Below are 23471 nucleotides of genomic sequence, written 5' to 3'. Positions count from 1 at the left end.
AAATGTGCAAAATGTCAAGAGGTCTGAATACTTTCCAAACYCACTGTGTGCACACAAACAAACACCCACACACTCCCATGAGCATGGCCAGGTGACTGTTGCTTGAATTGAATAGTAACATCTCGAATTATGGMTACTTTACATACAGTGCATTCGGAAAGTATTCAGACCCCTTTGACTTTTTCCACATTTTGTTACGTCAGTCTTATTCTAAAATGTATTAAATTKTTTTTTTCCTCATCTGTCATGTCTACCCCCGCTCCAGCGCTCAACGTCGCCGGTCTACTAACCACCAGACCTGGCAACCGTCATTACGCACACCTGCGCCCCACCATGAGGCACACCTGGACTCCATCACTCCTGCTTCCTAACTCCTTGCATCTTCGTTACAGATTACTACCTCACAGAATGGAAGCAGCAGCCAAACGCCATCACCACGAACTGGGGACGACTATGGATGAGGTCCTCTGCTTTCTTCAACGTCTAGAGCTTCCTCAAAGGGTGTCACCCCCAACGAGCGGAGGATCTTCTACCATGAGTCGACCCAGTGAGCCAGCACCCCACCCCATTTAGCAGTCTGCCCAGGTCAGCGATGCCCGTTTGTTCCCTCTGGACAAATATGACGGGACTACATCCAAATGCCGTGGCTTCCTCCTTCAGTGCTCCCTCTATTTTGCTCATCATACAATAGCAGAATCCAGCATATGGAATGTGTTGGCGCTCTGCACTTTATTCAGAAAAGGATTGCGCGAGGAGGTCCAGAGCAGGCCTGCCGAGTCGACACCCTCTCATTGGACGCATTTATTGCGATGGCCATCCATCTAGATAACCTTCGGAAGCGTCAGCACTCCAATCGCCTCTCTCCCTACTTCGTTGACCAATCTGAGTCAGTCTGAACCCTTGGAGGAAGGGGCCACACACCTCCCCGTGGCTGAGCGACGCTGTCGGAGACAGCTGTAGATGTAGATCACGTCCTGGGCACCCGGTTGTCGGAAGACCTGCTTTTCCTTACCCTGTGGTTCACGTCGGTTGAGAGTCCTGTGGTTGCCCTCCAGGCTGCCATCCCGGTGGTTTACCAGGATCTCCGGGAGGTTTTCTCCAAGACCCACGCCACCTGTCTCCCTCCTCATGGCCCCTGGGACTGTGCCATCGACCTGCTAAGAATGCGCCGCCGCTACCCCCTGTTGGTGGATGAAACCAATGCTATGGAGGAGTACATGTAGGAGGCTCTCCAACAGGGTTTCATCTGCCCATCCACCTTCCTTGCGTCGGAAGGTTTCTTCTTCGTGGCCAAGAAGGAAGGTGGTCTTCATCCATATATTGACTACAGAGGTCTCAATGCCATCACCACTAAGTACCACTGCCCCCTCCCGTTGGTGCCGGCCGCCATTGAACTGCTTTGCGGGGCCCGTTTTTTTTACCAAGCTGGACTTGGTGGAGCACCTACAATTTGATCCGTATTCAGGAGCGGGATGAATGGAAGACTGCTTTCAGCATGATATTTGGGCACTACGAGTACCTGGTGACGCCTTATGGATTAGCCAATGCTCTGTCAGTGTTCCAGATATTTGGGAATGAGGTCTTTCGAAACATGCTTGGGTGTCAGATTGTTGTGTATATCGATCTATTGGGCCACCTTGGAGGAGCACATCGCCCACGTTCGGGTAGTCCTCGAACTCCTCCTGGAGAACCATCTGTACGTCAAAGCGGAGAAGTGCCAGTTACATGATGCTGCCATCTCCTTCTTGGGATATCGGATCAGCCCGCAGGGAGTGGTTATGGAGGAGAGGWAGGTAGATGCAGTCAGGTCATGGCCAGTCCAAACCACCATAAAAGGACTACAACGGTTTTTGGCGTTTGCCAACTTCTACTGACGCTTCATTAGGAACTTAATTTGCAACTCTGCCTACTGAAGAGGCGCCCCGTTGCTAAAACACCCAGATCCTACGCTGCCCTTCATGGTGGAGGTGGACGCCTCAGAAGTGGTGTGGGGCCGTACTGGCACAACTTCAAGGTTATCCACAAAAACTGGATCCATGTGCATACTACTCTAAAAAGCTGTCTCCTGCTGAAAGGAACTATGATCGGGAGCCGGTGATCGGGAGCTCATGGCAGTCAAGTTGGCACTGGCTGGAGGGTGCCACGGACCCGTTTCTCATCCTCCCCGACCATCGGAACCTGGAGTATGTACAGTGGTTCCTCCTTTAAAAGTTGCGAGCTTACACCGCGGGACTTAGAGATATTCAGCGTCACGGCTTCATTGCTCCAGACCATCACAAGGGGGAGTTATTAGAGAACTTATTATGCATTTGGGTCCCAAGGTTTTTATATGACCAATCATTTCGAGTGGTTCCAATGACGAATTTGATGCGAGCCATACGTCTCTGGTGACTTTCTTCAGCAAAGACGGCTGACAAAACATTACGGGGAAGCAAATGTAAGTAATTATAACATCATAACGAGTCAAGCAAAACATTTACAATTGAGAGGAATATGTTAGTTAATGTAGAGACAAACAATTGTGCAAATMTTTTGGTCATAAAGTTTATTGATGAACATCGCTATTTAGCAAGTTAGCTGACTAGCTAACATTAGCCAGCTAGCTAGCTATTGTTTTGACATGAGTATGAAATTGTAAGTCGTGTTGTTTAATGTTTTAGGGACTCCTGAGAAAACCAGCAAACCAGGCGGTTGTCTTGTGAAACAGTGGATGTAAAGAATCTAGCTAGCTAAACCATTTACTGCAAATGTAATGTACAGTTGTGTAAGCTTGCCTTGCTTATATTTGCCATGCAATGCAGCAGAAGTAACATAGCTAGCTAACTGTTTGTTTGCTTATGGTGTAGTGGAGGATTAAAATAACTGTATGCTTATGGATGTGTAGCTAGCTACAGTATGTAGCCGATCTGTATATGTAACCTAAAACGTTTTGTATGAATATTAGTTCAGAACCTATGAACCTCAGTTATCATAGTTGTTGTATCGACTTCAAGTCTGAATGGCATTAATGAAGCATATAGATTGAGTAGAATATAATAATTTTATTGTGCCAAAGATGCAAGTCCTATATACTGTACATGTACTGTAGTTATTACCATGCATGAGATCCCCACATTGTAGCCTGTACATTGYATATATTCACTGATCATGTACTCTTCCTTGGCAAATAAAGGTGCGGTTCAGGTATATCCAATACCAGGTGTATCAAACTCCATTCTTTGAATGATGCTGTGTCTGCATGTATGTATTTCAATTATACACTTCAACAGTGTTTACCACTCCTGCTCCTGGGACATCAACGATTACACATTGTAACTATGCAATAGACGAGAAACAGGATTTAAGTAAAGGCTGATTTGTAAATCATATACAGAAAAAAAACTGTACACTACACGTCCTATGCATATCTAACTCCCTTCATCTGCATTAATCTGAGGACACAGGATAGGTGTAGTATTTCATGAGATACTTCATTTCAAACAGTGGAGAATTTGAAACACTTTATTGAAYGTTCATTATCCAGGTGTTTTAAATACATAATACATGCATTATAAATATTATAATTGTAATATTATAAATGCAAGTTCAATCTGTACTTCAATGCACATATGGTGTGCATTATTAAAAAAGAGGGAAAAAGAGGAGGTGCGGAGAGAGGTGTAGAAGACAGAAAAGGAAAGACATAAAACAGAGGAGCAGGGAAGACAGCATATGATTAATGAATTACAATGCTACCCTAATAATCTCTCAGTTCATCACAAATACATAGTGTCTCTAGCGGTGTCTCCTAACCAGCCATGGGCTCCCAGTCGGCCCGAAGGTAATCTTAAGAGCGGGTGAGGTGGCGATGACGGGACTGGCTTCCTCTCTCACATCAAAACATACCTGCAGACGAGAGACAGATGGCTAGAGAGAGAGCATGATTAAGCTTTGTTTTTTTAAATTCTAACACAGTCAGTCATCATAGTCATCAGGAGGTGAAATGCAAAACTGCCCTTGGATCATTAGCTCTGGGACTACTACATCTCTATCTGGATTTCAATGTAAAGCATCTCTTTAATAATACTGTACATCCTGTTGACCCGACCAAGTGACCTCTCACCTTTGWTCATGCTGTGTCCTCTGTGTCAGCCAGATCAGATGTGGGAYGGGTTCACCAGCACAGCTGATATAACCTAGAGGATTTAGGGAGAAGAGGGATGAAGTGAAGGAGAGAGACTATTATTGAGAAAATAAGGTAATTAAAGTGACTGTGTTCAACAGGAATCTGTGTGTGTAGTCTCACCTGGTGTCCACACTAAGTGGCTACAGACTACATTATGCTGAAAAACAGACAAATGAGGACAAACAATAGAAGATAATGTCATTGTTAGACTTTTACACAACCAGATCACAAATYAATACATAAATACCACTTGAAGCTTGATGATGACTTGATCATTTGAATCAGTTGTGTAGTGCMAAGAAAACAGCTGGTGAGGTGTCAGGTTCACCTCTGTACTTAACTACTTCATAAGGCTAGGCCCCTATTCTCTCCACTTCCTYTCTGACTGACGTGCCCAAAGTAAACTGCCTGTTACTCAGGCCCAGAAGCCAGYATATGCATATAATCCGTATTATTGGATAGACAACTCTTTGAAGTTTGTAGAAATGTTAAAATAATGTATGAGGCTATAACACAATAGATATGGTAGAAGAAAATCCAAAGAAAAAKCAACCGGAAATATATATTTTTTGAGATCCCATGCTCTTCCATTATAACGTATAGAGACAATGTTAAATCCAGCTCCCAGATTGCAATTCCTATGGCTTCCACTAGATGTCAACAGTCTTTGTTCAAGGTTTCAGGCTTGTTTCTTCCCAAACGAGGAAGAATTCTGAGTTTTGATACAGGAACCCACAGTTGGAAATCAGTCTGTGCGCGTGAGATGAAGAGGAGGCACGCCTGCTAATTTTGCTTTTCTATTGAACAAACTACTTCCCGTATGAAATATTATAGTTTAATTACATTTTAGGGTACCTGATGATTGAGTAGAAACATAGTTGGACTTTTTTTAACCAAGTTTAGCGGTAGCTTTTTGGATTCCGTACTCTGCATGTTGAATGAATGGATTACTCAAATCGATTGCGCCAACTAAACAGACTTTRTGGGATATAAAGAAGGAGTTTATCTAACAAAACSACCATGCATGTTGTAGCTGGGACCCTTTGGAATGCAAATAAGAGGAAGATTWTCAAAAAGTAAGTGGATATTTAATCGCTATTTGTGATTTTGTGAAGCCTGTGCTGGTTGAAAAATATTTTGATGTGGGGCGCCGTCCTCAAACAATCCGATGGCATGCTTTCGCTATAAAGCTCAATGTAAATCGGACATTGCAGTTAGATTAACAAGAATTTAAGCTTTTAACCGATGTAAGATGTTAAAATAAACATATGTACCAAAATGTTTAATATCCATAATTTCTATGACTATTTATTTGAATTGTGCGCCCTCCAATTTCACCGATAAAGGTCGACAGTCCCACTAGCGGGACTCCTATCCCAGAGATTAAAAGAGAATGTGTTTTGAGTCCACTTACTTGGTGAAATATAGGCAAATGAGTGAGTATATAACGATGGCTGTGGTGATGGTCATAATTGCCAGCAGCACCATCATGTCTCTGATGCTGGAAGCTGTTGTCAGAAGAGAGACTGCAACAGAATAAAAATGTAGGAGGAAATTGACAGATAGTTAACAGATCAATCGGTGGAAAGATGTGAACGCCAACTTGTAAGTGTGATTCATTCTCAGTTACCTGTGACAGTGAGGGATAGGAGCTCACTCTCAGAGGAGAAATGATAAGAGAACATGTAAATCTCAAACACAGCTGTAGTTCCCTTGATGGGAGTAATCACCAGCAGGGAAGTGAAAGGCAGAAGAGTGATTGACAGCTGGCTGTGTCTGGGTTCTGTTGGAGCCAATGAATGTAAAGAGGATGGAGCCTCCTGGGTAATGTGGCTGAATGGAACAGGTGATGGTGAAGCTGTGGCCCCTGAACACCTCTGGCCCTTGGTGGCCCTTGGAGACCCCTCCTATTGAATCAGCCAGGTAGTTATTATTTTGTAGGAGATCTGTAAAAAGAGGAGAGAAGAGACCCTCTCACAAACAGCTACTCAATAATAGCACAACAAACCGTGCATACTTTTTACCCACAGGTCCTACCTGAACATATCACCCCAGCATTATTGCAACAGGAGCTGGTTGGAGATGTAAATATCGGTTGGCATTCAAATAGTGACCATTCCGATCCATTACATGGAATGGAACCACGGACCACATGTCCAGTACCATTTCCAAAGAGAAAGCCACCTGGTGCTGAAATAGCCGAGCCACAGCCAAGCTGTCTACAGACCACTGCTGCCTGTGTTATGTCCCATTCAGTGTTCTGTCTTGAGAGAGAAAGAATGAGAGAGAGAGTAATACACATATTGTCCGGAATGGAAAATACATTGACACTGACATTGCAGCATTTGTTTCAAAGGATCTTCTACCTATGCAAGTGAGTCCAACATCTTTTCCAGGTGTGCTCTTTTCTGGACAATGTGTCACAGTCCAGGAGAAGGGACTCATCACCTTTACACTGGAACTCTTTAGCCCAGATTAGACGGTCACCTTCTCCATTCAGCCCCCCCTGTAGAGCTGAAGGAGCCCCACAGCCAAGCTCTCGACAGACTACCTCTGCATCCTGCCAGTCAGTCAGCTTCACACACTGAGGCACAGGACTGATGGACTTCACCTCCACTCTCCCAAAGCAGAGAGGAGCACCATCCACAAGCCTCACAAAGGCTGAAGAAAGATATATGGMGAAGCATTACATCACTTTTGTTGATGGTAAATCATTTTGAATTAAACAAAAACTAAAGTTTTATGTAAAAGATGAATGACTTTGCCTTGTTAAATACAATATCTACAATGTCGTACCTGACCAGACAACAGAAGCATCATAACAGTGGTAGAAATCATCTCCGTACCCATTGAGTAGACAATCGTCAAGGGTATACTCMTTTCCAGAACATTTCACGTTGCTGATACTCATTCCTCCGTGTTCCTGTCCAGGTCTGTATGGTACCGCAATAGCGTTGCCACAGCCTAGCTGTCTACACACCACCATGGCGTCTTTCATGTCCCAGTTGATGTCACACACTCTCTTCCACTCTGATTTGGTGAAGACTTCCACTCTCCCAGAGCAGGAGCTTGTCCCATTCACCAGTCTGACTGCAGGATTGGCTGCACACACAAAAGAGAAGAAGACAACAGTGGCAATAGACATATGAACAAAGATTTAGGTTAAAAAAGATTGTTATCTATCAATAATGATAAGCCACCGGGGTCTGACAAAGTGGATGGAAAATGACTGACAATAATAGCAGATGATATTGCCACTCTTATTTGCCATATCTCAATTTAAGCGTACTAGAAAGTGTGTGCCCTCAAGCCTGGAAGGAAGCAAAAGTTATTCCCCTACCTAAGGATAGTAAAGCCCCATTTACTTGCTCAAATAGCCAACCAATCAGCCTGTTATCAGCCTGTTACCAACCCTTTGTAAACGTTTGGAAAAAAATAGTGTTTGACCAGATACAATGCTATTTTACAGTGAACAAATTGACAACAGACTTTCAGCACGCGTACAGGGAAGGACATTCAACAAGCACAGCACTTACACAAATGACTGATGATTGTCTGAGAAAAATGTATGATTAAAATATAGTGGGGGCTGTTTTGTAAGACTACAGTGTGGCTTTTGAGATTATCGATCATAGTCTGTCTCTGGAAAAACGTATGTGCTATGGCTTTACACCCCCTGKTATATTGTTGATAAAGAGTTACTTGTCTAACCGGGAGTTCTTTATTTAATGGAAGCCTTTCCAACAAAATCCAGGTAGAATCAGGAATTCCCCATGGCAGCTGTCAAGGCCACTTACATTTCTATATCTTCACTAACGACTTGCCACTGGCTTTGAGTAYAGCCAGTGTGTCTATGTATACGGATGACTCAACACTATACACGTCAGCTGCCACAGGGACTGAAATGACTGCAACACTTACAGTGCCTTGCAAAAGTGTTCATCCCCCTTGGTGTTTTTCCTATTTTGTTGCATTACAATCTGTAATTTAAATGGACTTTTATTTGGATTTCATGTAATTGACATACACAAAATAGTCCAAATTGGTGAAGTGAAATAAAAATAATAACTTTTTTCAAAAAATGTCAAATTAAAAAACTAATGAAAACCTGGTGTGTGCTTATGTATTCAACCCCTTTGCTATGAAGCCCCTAAATAAGATCTGGTGCAAATAATTACCTTCAGAAGTCACATAATTAGTTAAATAAAGTCCACCTGTGTGCAATCTAGYTGTCACATGATATCAGTAAATATTAACCTGTCCTGAAAGACCCCAGAGTCTGCAACACCWGTAAGCAAGGGGCACCACCAAGCAAGCGGCAATATGAAGACCAAAGAGCTCTCCAAACAGGTCAGGGACAAAGTTGTGGAGAAGTACAGATCAGGGCTGGGTTATAAAAAAAGATCAGAAACTTTGAACATCACATGGAGCACGATTAACTCTGTTATTAAAAAATTGAAAGAATATGGCACCACAACAAACCTGCCCAGAGTGGGCCGCTCACCAAAACTCACAGACCAGGCAAGGAGGGTATTTCTCAGAGAGGCAACAAAGATAACAAAGATAACCCTGAAGGTGCTGTAAAGCTCCTCAGCAGAGATTGGAGTATGTGTCCTTAGGATCATTTTAAGCCGTACACTCCACAGAGCTGGGCTTTACAGAAGAGTGGCCGGAAAAAGCCATTGCTTAAAGAAAKAAATAAGCAAACACGTTTGGTGTTTGCCAAAAGGCATTTGAGAGACTCCCCAAACATATGGAAGAAGGTACTCTGGTCAGAAGAGACTAAAATTTAGCTTTTTGGTCATCAAGGAAAATGCTATGTCTGGCYCAAACCCAACACCTCTCATTACCCCGAGAACACCATACTCACAGTCACGCATGGAGTTGGCAGCATCATGCTTTGGGGAAGTTTTTCATCGGCAGGGACTGGGAAACTGGTCAAAATTGAAGGAATGATGGATGGTGCTAAATACAGGGAAATTCTTGAGGGAAACCTGTTTCAGTCTTCCAGAGATTTAAGACTGGGACAGAGGATCACCTTCCAGCAGGATAATGACCTTAAGCATACTGCTAAAGCAACACTCGAGTGGTTTAAGGGGAAACACTGGAGCTCCCCAGGGGTGCATGCTCAGTCCCCTCCTGTACTCCCTATTCACCCATGACTGCATGGCCAGGCACGACTCCAACACCATAATTAAGTTTGCTGATGACACAACAGTGGTAGGCCTGATCACCGACAAGGATGAGACAGCCTATAGGGAGAAGGTCAGAGACCTGTCCGGGTGGTGCCAGAATAACAACCTATCCCTCAACGTAACCAAGACTAAGGAGATGATTGTGGACTACAGGAAAAGGAGCACCGAGCACCCCATTCTCATCCCCATCCCCATTCTCATCAACGGGGATGTAGTGGAGCAGGTTGAGAGCTTCAAATTCCTTGGTGTCCACATCAACAACAAACTAGATTGGTCCAAACACACCAAGACAGTCGTGAAGAGGGCACAACAAAGCCTATTCCCCTTCAGGAAACTAAAAAGATTTGGCATGGGTCCTGAGATCCTCAAAAGGTTCTACAGCTGCAACATCGAGAGCATCCTGACCTGTTGCATCACTGCCTGGTACGGCAATTGCTCGGCCTCCGACCGCAAGGCCCTTCAGATGGTATTGCGTATGGCCCAGTACATCACTGGGGCAAAGCTGCCTGCCATCCAGGACCTCTACACCAGGCGGTGTCAGAGGAAGGCCCTAAAAATTGTCAAAGACCCCAGCCACCCCAGTCATAGACTGTTCTCTCTACTACCGCATGGCAAGCTGTACCGGAGCGCCAAGTCTACGACAAAAAGGCTTCTCAACAGTTTTTACCCCCAAGCCATAAGACTCCTGAACAGGTAACCAAATAGTTACCCGAACTATTTGCATTGTGTGCCCCCCCAACCCCTCTTTTACACTGCTACTACTCTGTGTGTATCTTATATGCATAGTCACTTTAACTATACATTCATGTACATACTACCTCAATTGGCCAGACCAACCAGTGCTCCCACACATTGGCTTACCGGGCTATCTGCATAGAGTCCCACCACCCGCCAACCCCTCTTTTTACGCTTCTGCTACTCTRTGTTCATCATATATGCATAGTCACTTTAACGATATCTACATGTACATGCTACTTCAATAAGCCTGACTAACAGGTGTCTGTATATAGCCTTGCTACTCTTTTTTCAAATGTCTTTTTACTGTTGTTTTATTTCTTTACTTACCTACACACACACACACACCCATACCTTTTTTTCTCCATTGGTTAGAGCCTGTAAGTAAGCATTTCACTGTACAACACCTGTTGTATTCGGCGCACGTGACAAATAAACTTTGATTTGATTTGAAACATTTAAATGTCTTGGAATGGCCTAGTCAAAGCCCAGACCTCAATCCAACTGAGAATCTGTGGTATGAATTGAATACTGCTGTACATCAGCAGAACCCATCCAGCTTGAAGCAGCTGGAGCAGTTTTGCCTTGAAGAATGGGCAAAAATCCCAGTGGCTAGATGTGCCAAGCTTATAGAGACATACCCCAAAAGACTTGCAGCTGTAATTGCTGCAAAAGGTGGCTCTACAAAGTATTGACTTTTAGTGGGTGAATAGTTATGCACGATCAAGTTTTCAMTTTTTTTTTCTTATTTCTTGTTTGTTTCACAAGAAAACATATTTTGCATTTTCAAAGTGGTAGGCATGTTTTGTAAATCAAATGATACAAATACATGCTCTTTCATGCCGTCCCTAGGAGGGGTGCGTCACTTGAGTGGGTTGAGTTACTGACGTGAACTTCCTGTCTGGGTTGGCGCCCCCCCCTTGGTTTGTGCTGTGGTGGAGATCTTTGTGGCCTATACTCGGCCTTGTCTCAGGATGGTAAGTTGGTGGTTGAAGATATCCCTCTAGTGGTGTGGGGGCTGTACTTTGGCAAAGTGGGTGGGGTTATATCCTTCCTGTTTGGCCCTGTCCGGGGGTATCATCGGATGGGGCCACAGTGTCTCCTGACCCCTCCTGTCTCAGCCTCCAGTATTTATGCTGCAGTAGTTTGTATGTTTCGAGGGGCTAGGGTCAGTTGGTTATATCTGGAGTACTTTCTCCTGTCTTATCCGGTGTCCGTGTTGAATTTTAAGTATGTTCTCACTAATTCTCTCCTTCTCTCTTCTTTTTCTCTCTCGGAGGACCTGGAGCCCTAGGACCATGCGTTAGGACTACCGGGCATGACGACTCCTTGCTGTCCCCAGTCCACCTGGCCTTGCTGGCGTTCCAGTTTCAACTGTTTCTGTCTGCGGCTATGGAACCCTGACCTGTCCACCGGACGTTGCTACCTGTCCCCAGACCTGCTGTTTTCAACTCTCTAGAGACCGCAGGAGCGGTAGAGTTAGAGATACCTCTTAATGATCGGCTATGAAAAGCCAACTGACATTTATTCTGAATTATATTTGACCATGCTTGTCACTATGAACATTTTGAACATCTTGGCCATGTTCTGTTATAATCCCACCCGGCACAGCCGAAGAAGAGGACTGGCCACCCCTCATAGCGCTGGGTTCCTCTCTAGGTGTCTTCCTAGGTTTTGGCCTTTGTAGGGAGTTTTTCCTATCCGCCCGTGCTTCTACACCTGCATTGGTTGCTGTTTGGGTTTTAGGCTGGGTTTCTGTACAGCACTTCGAGATATTAGCTGATGTACGAAGGGCTATATAAAATAAACTTGATTTGATTTGAATATTACCAGGTTTAAGGCAACAAAACAGGAAAAAAAAGCCAAAGGGGTGAATACTTTCACATGCCACTGTAATAAAGAGCTGCAGTTAGTTTCAGAATGGGTGGCAAGGAATAAGTTAGTCCTAAATATTTCAAAAACTTTACGCATTGTATTTGGGARAAATCATTCTCTAAACCCAAAACCTCAACTAAATCTTGTAATGAATAATGTGGTAATTGAGCAAGTTGAGGAGACTAAACTGCTTGGAGTAACACTGGATTGGAAACTGTCATGGTCAAAACATATTGATACAACATTGGCTAGGATGGGAGAAGTTTGTCCGTAATAAAGTGCTGTAACAGCACTATCAACGAGGCAGGTCCTACAGGCCCTAGTTTTGTTGCACCTGGACTACTGTTCAGTCGTGTGGTCAGGTGCCACAAATACAGACTTAGGAAAACAGGGGGGGCTGTGAAGCAATACAAACATAGGCACAGACACATGCATGCAAACACATTATAACATACGCACTATACTTTTATTTATTTTATTTTTTATTTTACCGTTATTTTACCAGGTAAGTTGACTGAGAACACGTTCTCATTTGCAGCAACGACCTGGGGAATAGTTACAGGGGAGAGGAGGGGGATGAATGAGCCAATTGTAAACACACACGAACACATGGATTTAGTGTTGTAGATATGTGGTAGTAGAGTAGGCACACACTACTGAGGGCACACACTTAATATATTGTGAAATCTGTGGTGAATGTATTGTAATGTTTACATTTTTTTTATAACTCCCTTAAAACCTTTCTGGTACAAGTGGGACGCTAGCGTCACACCTCGACAACAGCCAGTGAAAGTGCAGGGRGCTTTTTTTCCAAATCAGTTCTGTTATACTCAGACATTATTTTAACAGTTTTGGAAACTTTAGAGTGTTTTCTATCCAAATCTACTAATTATATGCATACCCTAGCTTCTGGGACTGAGTAGCAGGCAGTTTAATTTGGGCATGCCTTTCATCCATAATTCCGAATGCTGCCCCCTACCCTAGTGAAGTTAATTTTGCTTGACCCCAAGAAGAGTAGCTAATGGGTATCTATAATAAATACTAATACTAAATACTAGGTCCTTTTCCAAACACTTAACATACTATTGGTAAAATATTTGGTGGAAGCCCTAAATTGTTGGGACCTGCTTGAGTCTCCGCTACACCTCTGTTGTGGGGTGTGCGCGTTAGGTTTCAGTGGTTTGTTTGCATAAACAGGAAACTCAGGCATTAAACAGGAAAKTAATTGTGTAATTTAATCTATTTTAAGACACATTTCTTTTTCAGTGTGTGTTACGRAATTAAGGTACAGTTGCGGTCAAATATATTGGAACCCTTGCACTTTACAACGGAGTTGCAATGGATCAGAATGTTAATTTTGTCTTTATTTAAAAACTGGTTTCATGGCTATTTTTACTCTGTAGGCACCTGCAACTTACCACAGGTAAAATAAATTACTCAGTAAACGAGAATCACTTGCATCCAACCAAACTAATTTGAATTCTGAATAATATATTCCTGGCCATGCCGGTGCTGTTGCCTTTTTGGACCCCGGTGTATGACCTGCCTGCCCCTGGACCCAGCTACCTCCCTCCTCCTGTGGTCCTTTACAAATAAACACCTGCTTCGCCCTGCACTTGAAACCAGCTCTCTCTCCCATGGTGTTCATTACACTTTGTAGCTAAATTGTACATTCTCTTTAGAGATGACACAGACTCACGCCACTCTTAAAAGCGAATTGTTTCATTTGACATGTGTTGTTTGTTCATGCGTAGATGCTCAACAAATTATGAACACATTCACTCACTAACTTGATGCGTGCTATGTTAAAACTAACAAACTCTGCTCTGAACATGTGGAATTGTTGACCATTTCAATGTCAATAAATTCTAGTTTATTGTGTAACTTATAATTGGTAAATCAATGACTAACAGCTTTAACACGTTTTCCACTACAGGACATCCTCACTGGGACCATCATTTATGGAATGGCCCTTTCATACAGTACATCAATATGAAAAAGCCTCAAATATGCAATGTATAGTATAAGGCAGACAGTCTTGCCTGTACTTACACAGGTATGAATAGCAGTATAGGAGCCCTACATGCACAAATACATAAAATAATCCTAACTGAACACCAGGACATGATCATCATCAGTATCATGACAGGTATCATATCTCAAACTGGGTCTCCACTGAACTATTGAAAAATGCTGTCTGAAGAGTGGACTGAAGAGTGGAGTGGACTTGTATCACTTCTGTCACGTTACTTCTATTTGAAAACACACATAACATCCTCATTTTCTCACATGAAATTCTTGCAGCTAATCTCTGATCAGTGTTATTTACCCATCTTTCTTATAGAAAAAGTAGTTATTGCTGTGTGTGTGTGCGCGTGTGTGTGTGTGTGTGTTGTGTGCATTCGTGCATACCATAGACTACCCAAACCTGAGAAGAATGACCTTTGTCAGTTGATCCCTGTGAAAGGTCAATGGTCAAAAGGGCCACCTGGCCACAGATGGTCAGGGAGGACAAACAGGACAGAGGGACAGACTGTTGATAATACTTTTAATGAAGGGAATTGGTAAGGATGTCTGGTTGTTGTCTGTATGTTGCCAATATGATTTGTAACCCACGTGTCTCTCTTTCTCCCTCTCTATATCTCTCCTTCATTCTTCCCCATCTCCTTTCATCTCCCTCCTCTCTCTCGCTTTATATTTCTCCCTCTCTGTCTGTCTTTCTCTGTCTCGCGCTCGACCTCATCCTCTGGCAGCCTAATGACTCTGTGGTTTTGGTCTGATGCGCTGTCATGTGGTCTCACTAACACCAGACCTCGCTTACTGGTACACTGTCCTCGCCAAAGCCAATGCCAGTTTCATGCAGGCTACCACATGTGGCCTTTGGATTTACTGTAGGTTATACTCTTGAATGTTTCTCCTGCTGTTTCTCTAAGGCTGGGTATGTGTGTGTGTGTGTGCGCGTGTACGTGTGTGTAATGAATCTAAAAATGTACTCAAGACCTCAATGCTTTCATCACAAATAGAAATATGGTTTGCCTAGGGTAAGTCCAAAAGCATCATTCTCCAATGCCATTATCTGATTATGAAAATAAGACAGCTACTATTCTTACTTGACAGGCTTAAAATGAAAATGACAGCACCAACTCAAAAACAGTCCCATGCTACGCGGATCAGTTGCGACTGCTGCTGTTGAGATACCACACAAATCAAGCGGAGTCCATGACTTTGTGAAAAAAGAAGCCTGGTCTGCCTTTAAACCTCAACCAGGCTTTGTCTGCCTAAACAGGCTCTAGGAATACTTTAACACAAAGCAACCTGGCCCTTCTTCCTCCTTTATTTTTAATGGACATTAATTGTGCCTGGAATGCTCTGTGCCTGTTTTGGCTGGGCCTCATATCCTCTCTGGCCACGTTAGGCCGGGGCCTGGACCAATGATTGCAGCATTTTCAACGCTTCAGCTGCAGGAGAAAGGACACATTCAATTTAGTACACAGGAACCAGTGTGTGTGTGTGTGTCTGTGCGTTCCTGCGTGCATAAATGTGTGTGTGTGGAGGATGATAGATGGTAGTTTTTATAAATAGTTTGATATCCCTATTAACTAGGCCTCAGTAAGCTCCAGGTTTTATTCACTGTTGGGGGGACTCAGTGAAACAGCCCATCAGAGGCAGACTGGACTGGACTGGGTCCCTGTCTATTACGGAAATGGCAGTAAGAATTTCTATGCACCACCTGTGTGTAATGCATAATGGATCCGACCTTGGTTCAAATACACCTCATGACCAAAAGTATGTGGACACCTGCTTATCGAAAATCTATTTCCAAAATCATGGCCCCTCCTTTGTTGCTATAACACCATCCAATTTTATGGGAAGGCTTTCCACTAGATGTTGGAACATTGCTGCGGGGACTTGCTTCCATTCAGCCACAAGAGCATTAGTGAGGTCGGTTACTGATGTTGGGGGATTAGGCCTGGCTCGCAGTCGACGTTCCGATTCATCCCGAAAGTGTTCGACGGTTTTGAGGTCAGGGCTCTGTGCAGGCCAGTCACGTTCTGCCACACCGATCTCGATATACCATTTCCATATGGACCTTGCTTTGTGCACGGGGGCATTGTTTTGCTGAAACAGGAAAGGGCCTTCCCAAAACTGTTGATACAAAGTTGGAAGCACAGAATCGTCTAGAATGTCATTGCATGCTGTAGCGTTAAGAATTCCTTTCACTGGAACAAAAGGGCCTAGCCCGAAACATGAAAAAGGAGTGTCCAAATACTTGTATATATATACAGTGGGGAGAACAAGTATTTGATACACTGCCGATTTTGCAGGTTTTCCTACTTACAAAGCATGTTAGAGTCTGCTAATTTTTATCATAGGGTACACTTTCAACTGTGGAGAGACGGAATCTAAAACAAAAATCCAAGAAAATCACATTGTATGATTTTTTAAGTAATTCCTTTGGCATTTTATTGCATGACATAAGTATTTGATACATCAGAAAAGCTAGAACTTAATATTTGGTACAGAAACCTTGGTTTGCAATTACAGAGATCATACGTTTCCTGTAGTTCTTGACCAGGTTTGCACACACTGCAGCAGGGATTTGGCCCACTCCTCCATACAGACCTTTCTCCAGTCCTTCAGGTTTCGGGGCTGTCGCTGGGCAATACGGAATTTCAGCTCCCTCCAAAGATTTTCTATGGATTCAGGTCTGGAGACTGGCTAGACCACTCCAGGACTTGAGATGCTTCTACGGAGCCACTCCTTAGTTGCCCTGGCTTGTGTGTTTCGGGTCGTTGTCATGCTGGAAGACCCAGCCACGACCCATCTTCAATGCTCTTACTGGGGGAAGGAGGTGTTGTTGGCCAAGATCTCGCGATACATGGCCCCATCCATCCTCCCCTCAATACGGTGCAGTCGTCCTGCTCCCCTTTGCAGAAAAGCATCCCCAAAGAATGATGTTTCCACCTCCATGCTTCACGGTTGGGATGGTGTTCTTGGGGTTGTACTCATCCTTCTTCTTTCTTCCAAACACGGCGAGTGGAGTTTAGACCAAAAAGCTCTATTTTTGTCTCATCAGACCACATGACCTTCTCCCATTCCTCCTCTGGATCCCAGATGGGTCATGGCAAACTTCAGACGGGCCTGGACATGCGCTGGCTTGAGCAGGGGGACCTTGTGTACACTGCAGGATTTTAATCCATGACGGCGTAGTGTGTTACTAATGGGTTTTCTTTTAGACTGTGGTCCCAGCTCTCTTCAGGTCATTGACCAGGTCCTGCCGGGTAGTTCTGGGCTGATCCCTCACCTTCCTCATGATCATTGATGCCCCACGAGGTGAGATCTTGCATGGAGCCCCAGACCGAGGGTGATGACCGTCATCTTCAAACTTCTTCCATTTTCTAAAATTGCGCCAACAGTTGTTGCCTTCTCCCCAAGCTGCTTGCCTATTGTCCTGTAGCCCATCCCAGCCTTGTGCAGGTCACAATTTTTATCCCTGATGTCCTTACACAGCTCTCTGGCTTGGCCATTGTGGAGAGGTTGGAGTCTGTTTGATGAGTGTGTGACAGGGTCTTTTATACAGGTAACGCAGTTCAAACAGGTGCAGTTAATACAGGTAATGAGTGGAGAACAGGAGGGCTTCTTAAAGAAAAACTAACAGGTCTGTGAGAGACGGAATTCTTACTGGTTGGTAGGTGATCAAATACTTATGTCAGCAATAAAATGCAAATTAATTAGTTAAAAATCATACCAATGTGATTTTCTGGATTTTTGTTTAGATTCCGTCTCTCACAGTTGAAGTGTACCTATGATAAAAAATTACAGACCTCTACATGCTTTGTAAGTAGGAAAACCTGCAAAATCGGCAGTGTATCAAATACTTGTTCTCCCCACTGTATATATAGTGTATATATAATATAAGGACCCTGTCTTTTAAAGATAATTCATAAAAAATTCAAATAACTTCACAGATCTTCATTGTAAAGGGTTTAAACATGCGTGCTCAATGAACCATAAACAATGAATGAACTTGTACCTGTGGAACGGTCGCTAAGACAATAACAGCTTACAGACGGTAGGCAATTAAGGTCACAGTTATGAAAACTTAGGACACTGAAGAGGCCTTTCTACTCACTCTGAAAAACACCAAAAGAAAGATGCCCAGGGTCCCTGCTCATCTGCGTGAATGTGCCTTAGGCATGCTGCAAGGAGGCATGAGGAGTGCAGATCTGGCCAGGACAATAAATTGCAATGTCCGTACTGTGAGAAGCCTAAGACAGCACTACAGGGAGACAGGGCGGACAGACGATTGTTCTCGCAGTGGCAGACCACGTGTAACAACACCTGCACAGGATCGGTACATCCGAACATCACAACTGCGGGACAGGTACAGGATGGCAACAACAACTGCCCGAGTTACACCAGGAATGCACAATCCCTCCATTGGTGCTCAGACTGTCCACTATAGGCTGAGAGAGGCTGTACTGATGGGTTGTAGGCCTGTTGTAAGGCAGGTCCTCACCAGACATCACCGGCAACAACGTCGCCTATGGGCACAAACCCACCGTCGCTGGACCAGACAGGACTGGCAAAAAGTGCTCTTTACTGACAAGTCGCTGTTTTGTCTCACCAGGGGTGATGGTCGGATTTGCGTTTATCGTCGAAGGAATGAGCGTTACACCGAGGCCTGTACTCTGGAGCGGGATCAATTTGGAGGTGGAGGGTCCGTCATGGTCTGGGGCGGTGTGTCACAGCATCATCGGACTGAGCTTGTTGTCATTGCAGGCAATCTCAACACTGTGCGTTACAGGGTAGACATCCTCCTCCTTCATGTGGTACCCTTCCTGCAGGCTCATCCTGACATGACCTTCCAGCATGACAATGCCACCAGCCATACTGCATGTTCTGTGTGTGATTTCGTGCAAGACAGGAATGTCAGTGTTCTGCCATGGCCAGCGAAGATCTCAATCCCATTGAGTATGTCTGGGACCTGTTGGATCGGAGGATGAGGGCTAGGGCCATTCCCCCCAGAAATGTCCAGGAACTTGCCGGTGCCTTGGTGGAAGAGTGGGGTAACATCTCACAGCAAGAATGGAGGAGATGCACTGCAGTACTTATCTCAGCTGGGGGCCACACCAGATACTGACTGTTACTTTTGATTTTGACCCCCCATTTGTTCAGGGACACATTATTCCATTTCTGTTAGTCACATGTCTGTGGAACTTGTTTAGTTTATGTCTCAGTTGTTGAATCTTGTTATGATCATACAAATATTTACACATGTTAAGTTTGCTGTAAATAAACGCAGTTGACAGTGAGAGGACGTTTATTTTTTTTGCTGAGATTATATAGTGTATATATACTCAACAAAAATAAAAATGCAACATGCAACAATTTCACTGAGTTACAGTTCATATTAGTAAATCAGTCAGTTGAAATAAATGCATTAGTCCCTAATCTATGGATTTCACATAACTGGGCAGATGTGCAGCTTGGGAGCCAGGCCCAGCCAATCAGAAAGGGCTTTATTACAGACAGAAATACTCCTCAGTTTCATCAGCTGTCCGGGTGGCTGGTTTCAGACGATCCCGCAGGTGAAGAAGCCGGATGTAAGAGGTCCTGGTGTGGAGGTCCTGGGCGGGCGTGTTTACACGTGGTCTCCGGTTGTGAGGCTGGTTGGACGTACTGCCAAATGCTCTTAAACGGCGTTGGAGGCGGCATATGGTAGAGAAAATAACATTCAATTAACTGGAAACAGCTCTGGTGGACATTCCTGCAGTCAGCATGCCAATTGCACGCTCCTTCAAAACTTGAGACATCTTGATATGCCACACTTGTCAGGTGGATGGATTATCTCTGCAATGGAGAAATGCTCACTAACAGTGATGTAAACACATTTTTGCACCACATTTGAGAGAAATAAGCTTTTTGTGCATATAGAAAATTTTGGGGATCTTTTCTTTCAGCTTATGAAACATGTGACCAACACTTTACATGTTGCGTTTATATTTTTGTTCAGTATATTTCCAAATACTTCAGCTGTATTTCATTGAATTTGCCTGGCGTAATGAAGCCAAGGGAATCATCACAAAAGTACTAACCCCACCCATCTGACATTCGAGAGACTCAAACACTCAAACTGTTTGATAGAAAACAAATACCATTAGAACGTAGGTCTGTTATGGATGCATTGCATTCTTTTCTGTTAACTCAAAGTTATAGTATAAGACTATTAGCTGTAATCATTCCCAACAACTCCTGCCCATTACCACACCTCATCCACACTCTGTGCCAGAAGGTTCACTTGAACAGCCTACCACAGACAGGCTAGACTGGCCTGCATGGGCCTTGCTGTAGAGGAAATGGTAAGACATTACTTTGAGTCTGTGGCTCACTTCCTGTGGTTAATTTCCTGTCGAAATCCTCAAGATTGATGAATACAGAGACTGTTCTGGTCCTTTTAAGAGGGAAAATATTGATCAATGCTGGCTTTGTTTTCATTTTCTATTTMTTGATCAGTCGATAGAAGTCAAGGTTGCATTGATCATGAAAAATTCCTTTTTGGATCTAAGGAGTCACAAAACCAAAAATGCTGGATCAATTGGTAMACTTCCATTTGATTACACGGCTGGATGAGGGTTTAAGTTGTAGTTGTTGGATGGCGATGCACAGGGCTTGGAATTAAATTGGACTCCACAATGAGCCTAATTGTAGCTTCATATCATGTTTCGTAAATCAAAGTGACATTTCTGCTCCTCATTCATTTTAWTTTTTTTATTTAGTGTTGTTTTTTTAGCAATTTTCCTTAAGGCAGTACCAGATCTAAAAGAAAAGATGAGATCACTAGTCACTAGTCCAGACAAAGAACGCCATCAAAGTTGTCACCGAAAATGTCCTTGTTCTCTAATTTATAAATAAAAAACACAGATTGTTCCTGTCATGTCTCTTCTTGGAGATAATTATGACAAGATGAAAGCAGTTCAATTCCTCCCACTTTTCTCCGCTCTTCAGATATTTCCGCCAAAACAGACATGAGATTTCACGCGGCTGTCATTGCCTGCGTGTCCCTGTCTCCCTTTTATCTGTCTCTCTGTTTTGTCTCCTCCCTCTTTCTGTCCCTCCTCTCCCTGTCTTCAATCACCGTCAGTTTTAAGAAAAGTGTTAAGAAAGTTTTTACTACAATAAACTGAAGTAATTTCTTTTTAAATAAATAAGAACAAATATTTAGAATTAAGGAGCAACAATAAAATAACAGTAGCAAAGCTATATACAGGGGGTACCGGTACAGAGTCAATATGCGGAGGCACTGGTTAGTTGAGGTAATTGAGGTAATATGTACCTCAATGTAGGTAGAGGTAAAGTGACTGTGCATGGATAATAAACAGTAGCAGCAGCATACAAATGGGGGTTTGGGTGGGGCCAATGCCAATAGTCCGGGTAGCCATTTGATTAGCTGTTCAGGAGTCTTATGGCTTGGGGGTAGAAGCTGTGAAGAAGACTTTTGGACCTAGACTTGGCACTCAGGTACCACTTGCCATACAGTAGCAGAGAGAACAGTCTATGACTAGGGTGGCTGGAGTCTTTGGCAATTTTTGGGGCCTTCCTCTGACACCGCCTGGTATAGAGGTCCTGGATGACAGGAAGTTTGGCCCCAGTGATGTAATGGGCCGTACGCACTAGCCTCTCTACCTATCTTTTCAGAACTGCCGTTGTCATGCCCTCTTCATAACTGTCTTGGTGTGTTTGTGTAACAGTATAACTTTAGTACGTCCCCTCGCCCCGACCCGGGCGCGAACCAGGGACCCTCTGCACACATCAACAACAGTCGCCCACGAAGCGTCGTTACCCATCGCTCCACAAAAGCCGCGGCCCTTGCAGAGCAAGGGGAAACCCTACTTAAGTCTCAGAGCAAGTGACGTAACTGATTGAAATGCTAGTAGCGCGTACCCGCTAACTAGCTAGCCATTTCACATCTGTTACATTTGGACCATGATAGTTTGTTGGTGAGGTACCGGAACACATGAGAAGAAAAAAAATCACCTTTATAGTAAAGCATAGCGTGCATATCATTGCATTTGCGTAGTGGCATAGAACAGTAGAGTAAAGGCACTTACTGAAGATGCACGCATGGAGATTTTTTTGTGGCCTGGGTCCGGGATAAATGATAAATCATTTTACATGACTGCAGACTTTGGCATAATATTTTTTAATGCCGGGTTCAAAACATGGGAACTCAGAACTGGGAAATCTCTGACTTCCGTCTTCAGTGCAATTCAAGAAACCTGGGAACTCAGTAAAAAACAAACTCTGACTGGGACAATTCGTTTTGGAAGGGCATCCAACTAGGAATTCCAAGTTGGGAACTCAGGCTTCTTACTAGAGCTCCGACTTTCCCACCTGAAGATCACTGATGTTAAGATTCAACTTCGTTTTTGTCAGAGTTCCCAGTTGTCATGAAAGCACCATATTACCACACAAATGATCAAAATTACAAGCTACTTTGACACTGACAAACTGAGAATCTGAGATAAATAAAAACAACCTTGTCTTGAATCCATCAATAGCCTAGGCCTATGTGTGTGCAGACACATACTGTAGGCTACAATATGGGAAGGAAATTATAGTCCTACAAAAGCTTTGCAGCTTCACTGACTCACCCAATGACGCACAGCTCACTCGCTGGTGATGGCCTATGGGCTCATGCATATGCCTCTCGCTCTTTTACTTTACTTTGTATAACAATAGGTCTATTTGAAAGTTTATGAAATATTTCGGTAGGCTAAAGCAGACAGATTACGGTCTTCTCTTTTCAGCAGGAGCCATTTGCTTTCCAACCTGTGTTTTCTAGCGATTGTATTMGAACTATTGCAAAATTACTTTTTTGTCTGCATGCTGTTTGTTCACTGACAGATTTGCCGTGCGTTCCCGACGCTATGCTATGCCATGTTATTGGGCTACACTCCACAGATAGGCACATTTTTTAAAAGAAGCTGTTGATCCTTTGTGGCTAGATGATATGCTTTCTCATGGTGTAGTAGGATTTTCTGAATTATATCATTTATTTCTGAACAGACAGCAGTAACTATACCTTTGGTAAAAGTAAATCAACTCATCATGGGTGCTGCAGCTCCTCCAGTATAACTTTGGCAAATCTATTTCAATTTATCAGGGATGCTGCAGCTCCTCCTGATTTGATATTGCTTTAATTAAACATTTTACATTGCAAAAAGTGAAAATTTATTTTCATGCCACGAGAGGTACCGGATCTAGCCAAATAGGTCCTGGAACGAAACAGTCCAAAAAAGAGAGGTGCTGGATCCTGTTCCGGCAGGATCTGGCACAAATTATTATATTCTTTAAGAATCAATGACTATATATAATTAATTAAACAGTCCAAAAAATGGATGTACCCATCCCAGATTGCCCCTTTAAGTGTGTTTTGATTTGATTGTCTCCGTTTCCAGGGTCCAGCTACCTGAACTACCACCTAAGAACCTTTCTTT

General features: G+C 43.5%; 2 protein-coding genes across 2 annotated transcripts in view; both read left to right on the top strand.

Moving 5' to 3' along the window:
• The window catches only part of p2ry8 (P2Y receptor family member 8), a 240396-nt gene that overhangs the window by 147058 nt on the left and 69867 nt on the right, over positions 1-23471 (top strand). The window lies entirely within an intron of this gene.
• Positions 17053-23471, top strand: part of LOC111972056 (sorting nexin-10A) — a 7192-nt gene continuing 773 nt past the window's right edge. Inside the window, exon 1 of the mRNA XM_070449283.1 lies at positions 17053-17147. Within this exon, the coding sequence (XP_070305384.1) occupies positions 17053-17147 (95 nt within the window). The remainder of the gene's footprint in view (positions 17148-23471) is intronic.

The sequence above is a fragment of the Salvelinus sp. IW2-2015 genome, linkage group LG2 (genome assembly GCF_002910315.2).
Source record: "Salvelinus sp. IW2-2015 linkage group LG2, ASM291031v2, whole genome shotgun sequence".
Classification (NCBI taxonomy): Eukaryota; Metazoa; Chordata; class Actinopteri; order Salmoniformes; family Salmonidae; genus Salvelinus; species Salvelinus sp. IW2-2015.
Note: the sequence above shows the minus strand (reverse complement) of the source record. Positions and strands in the feature narration are given on the sequence as shown.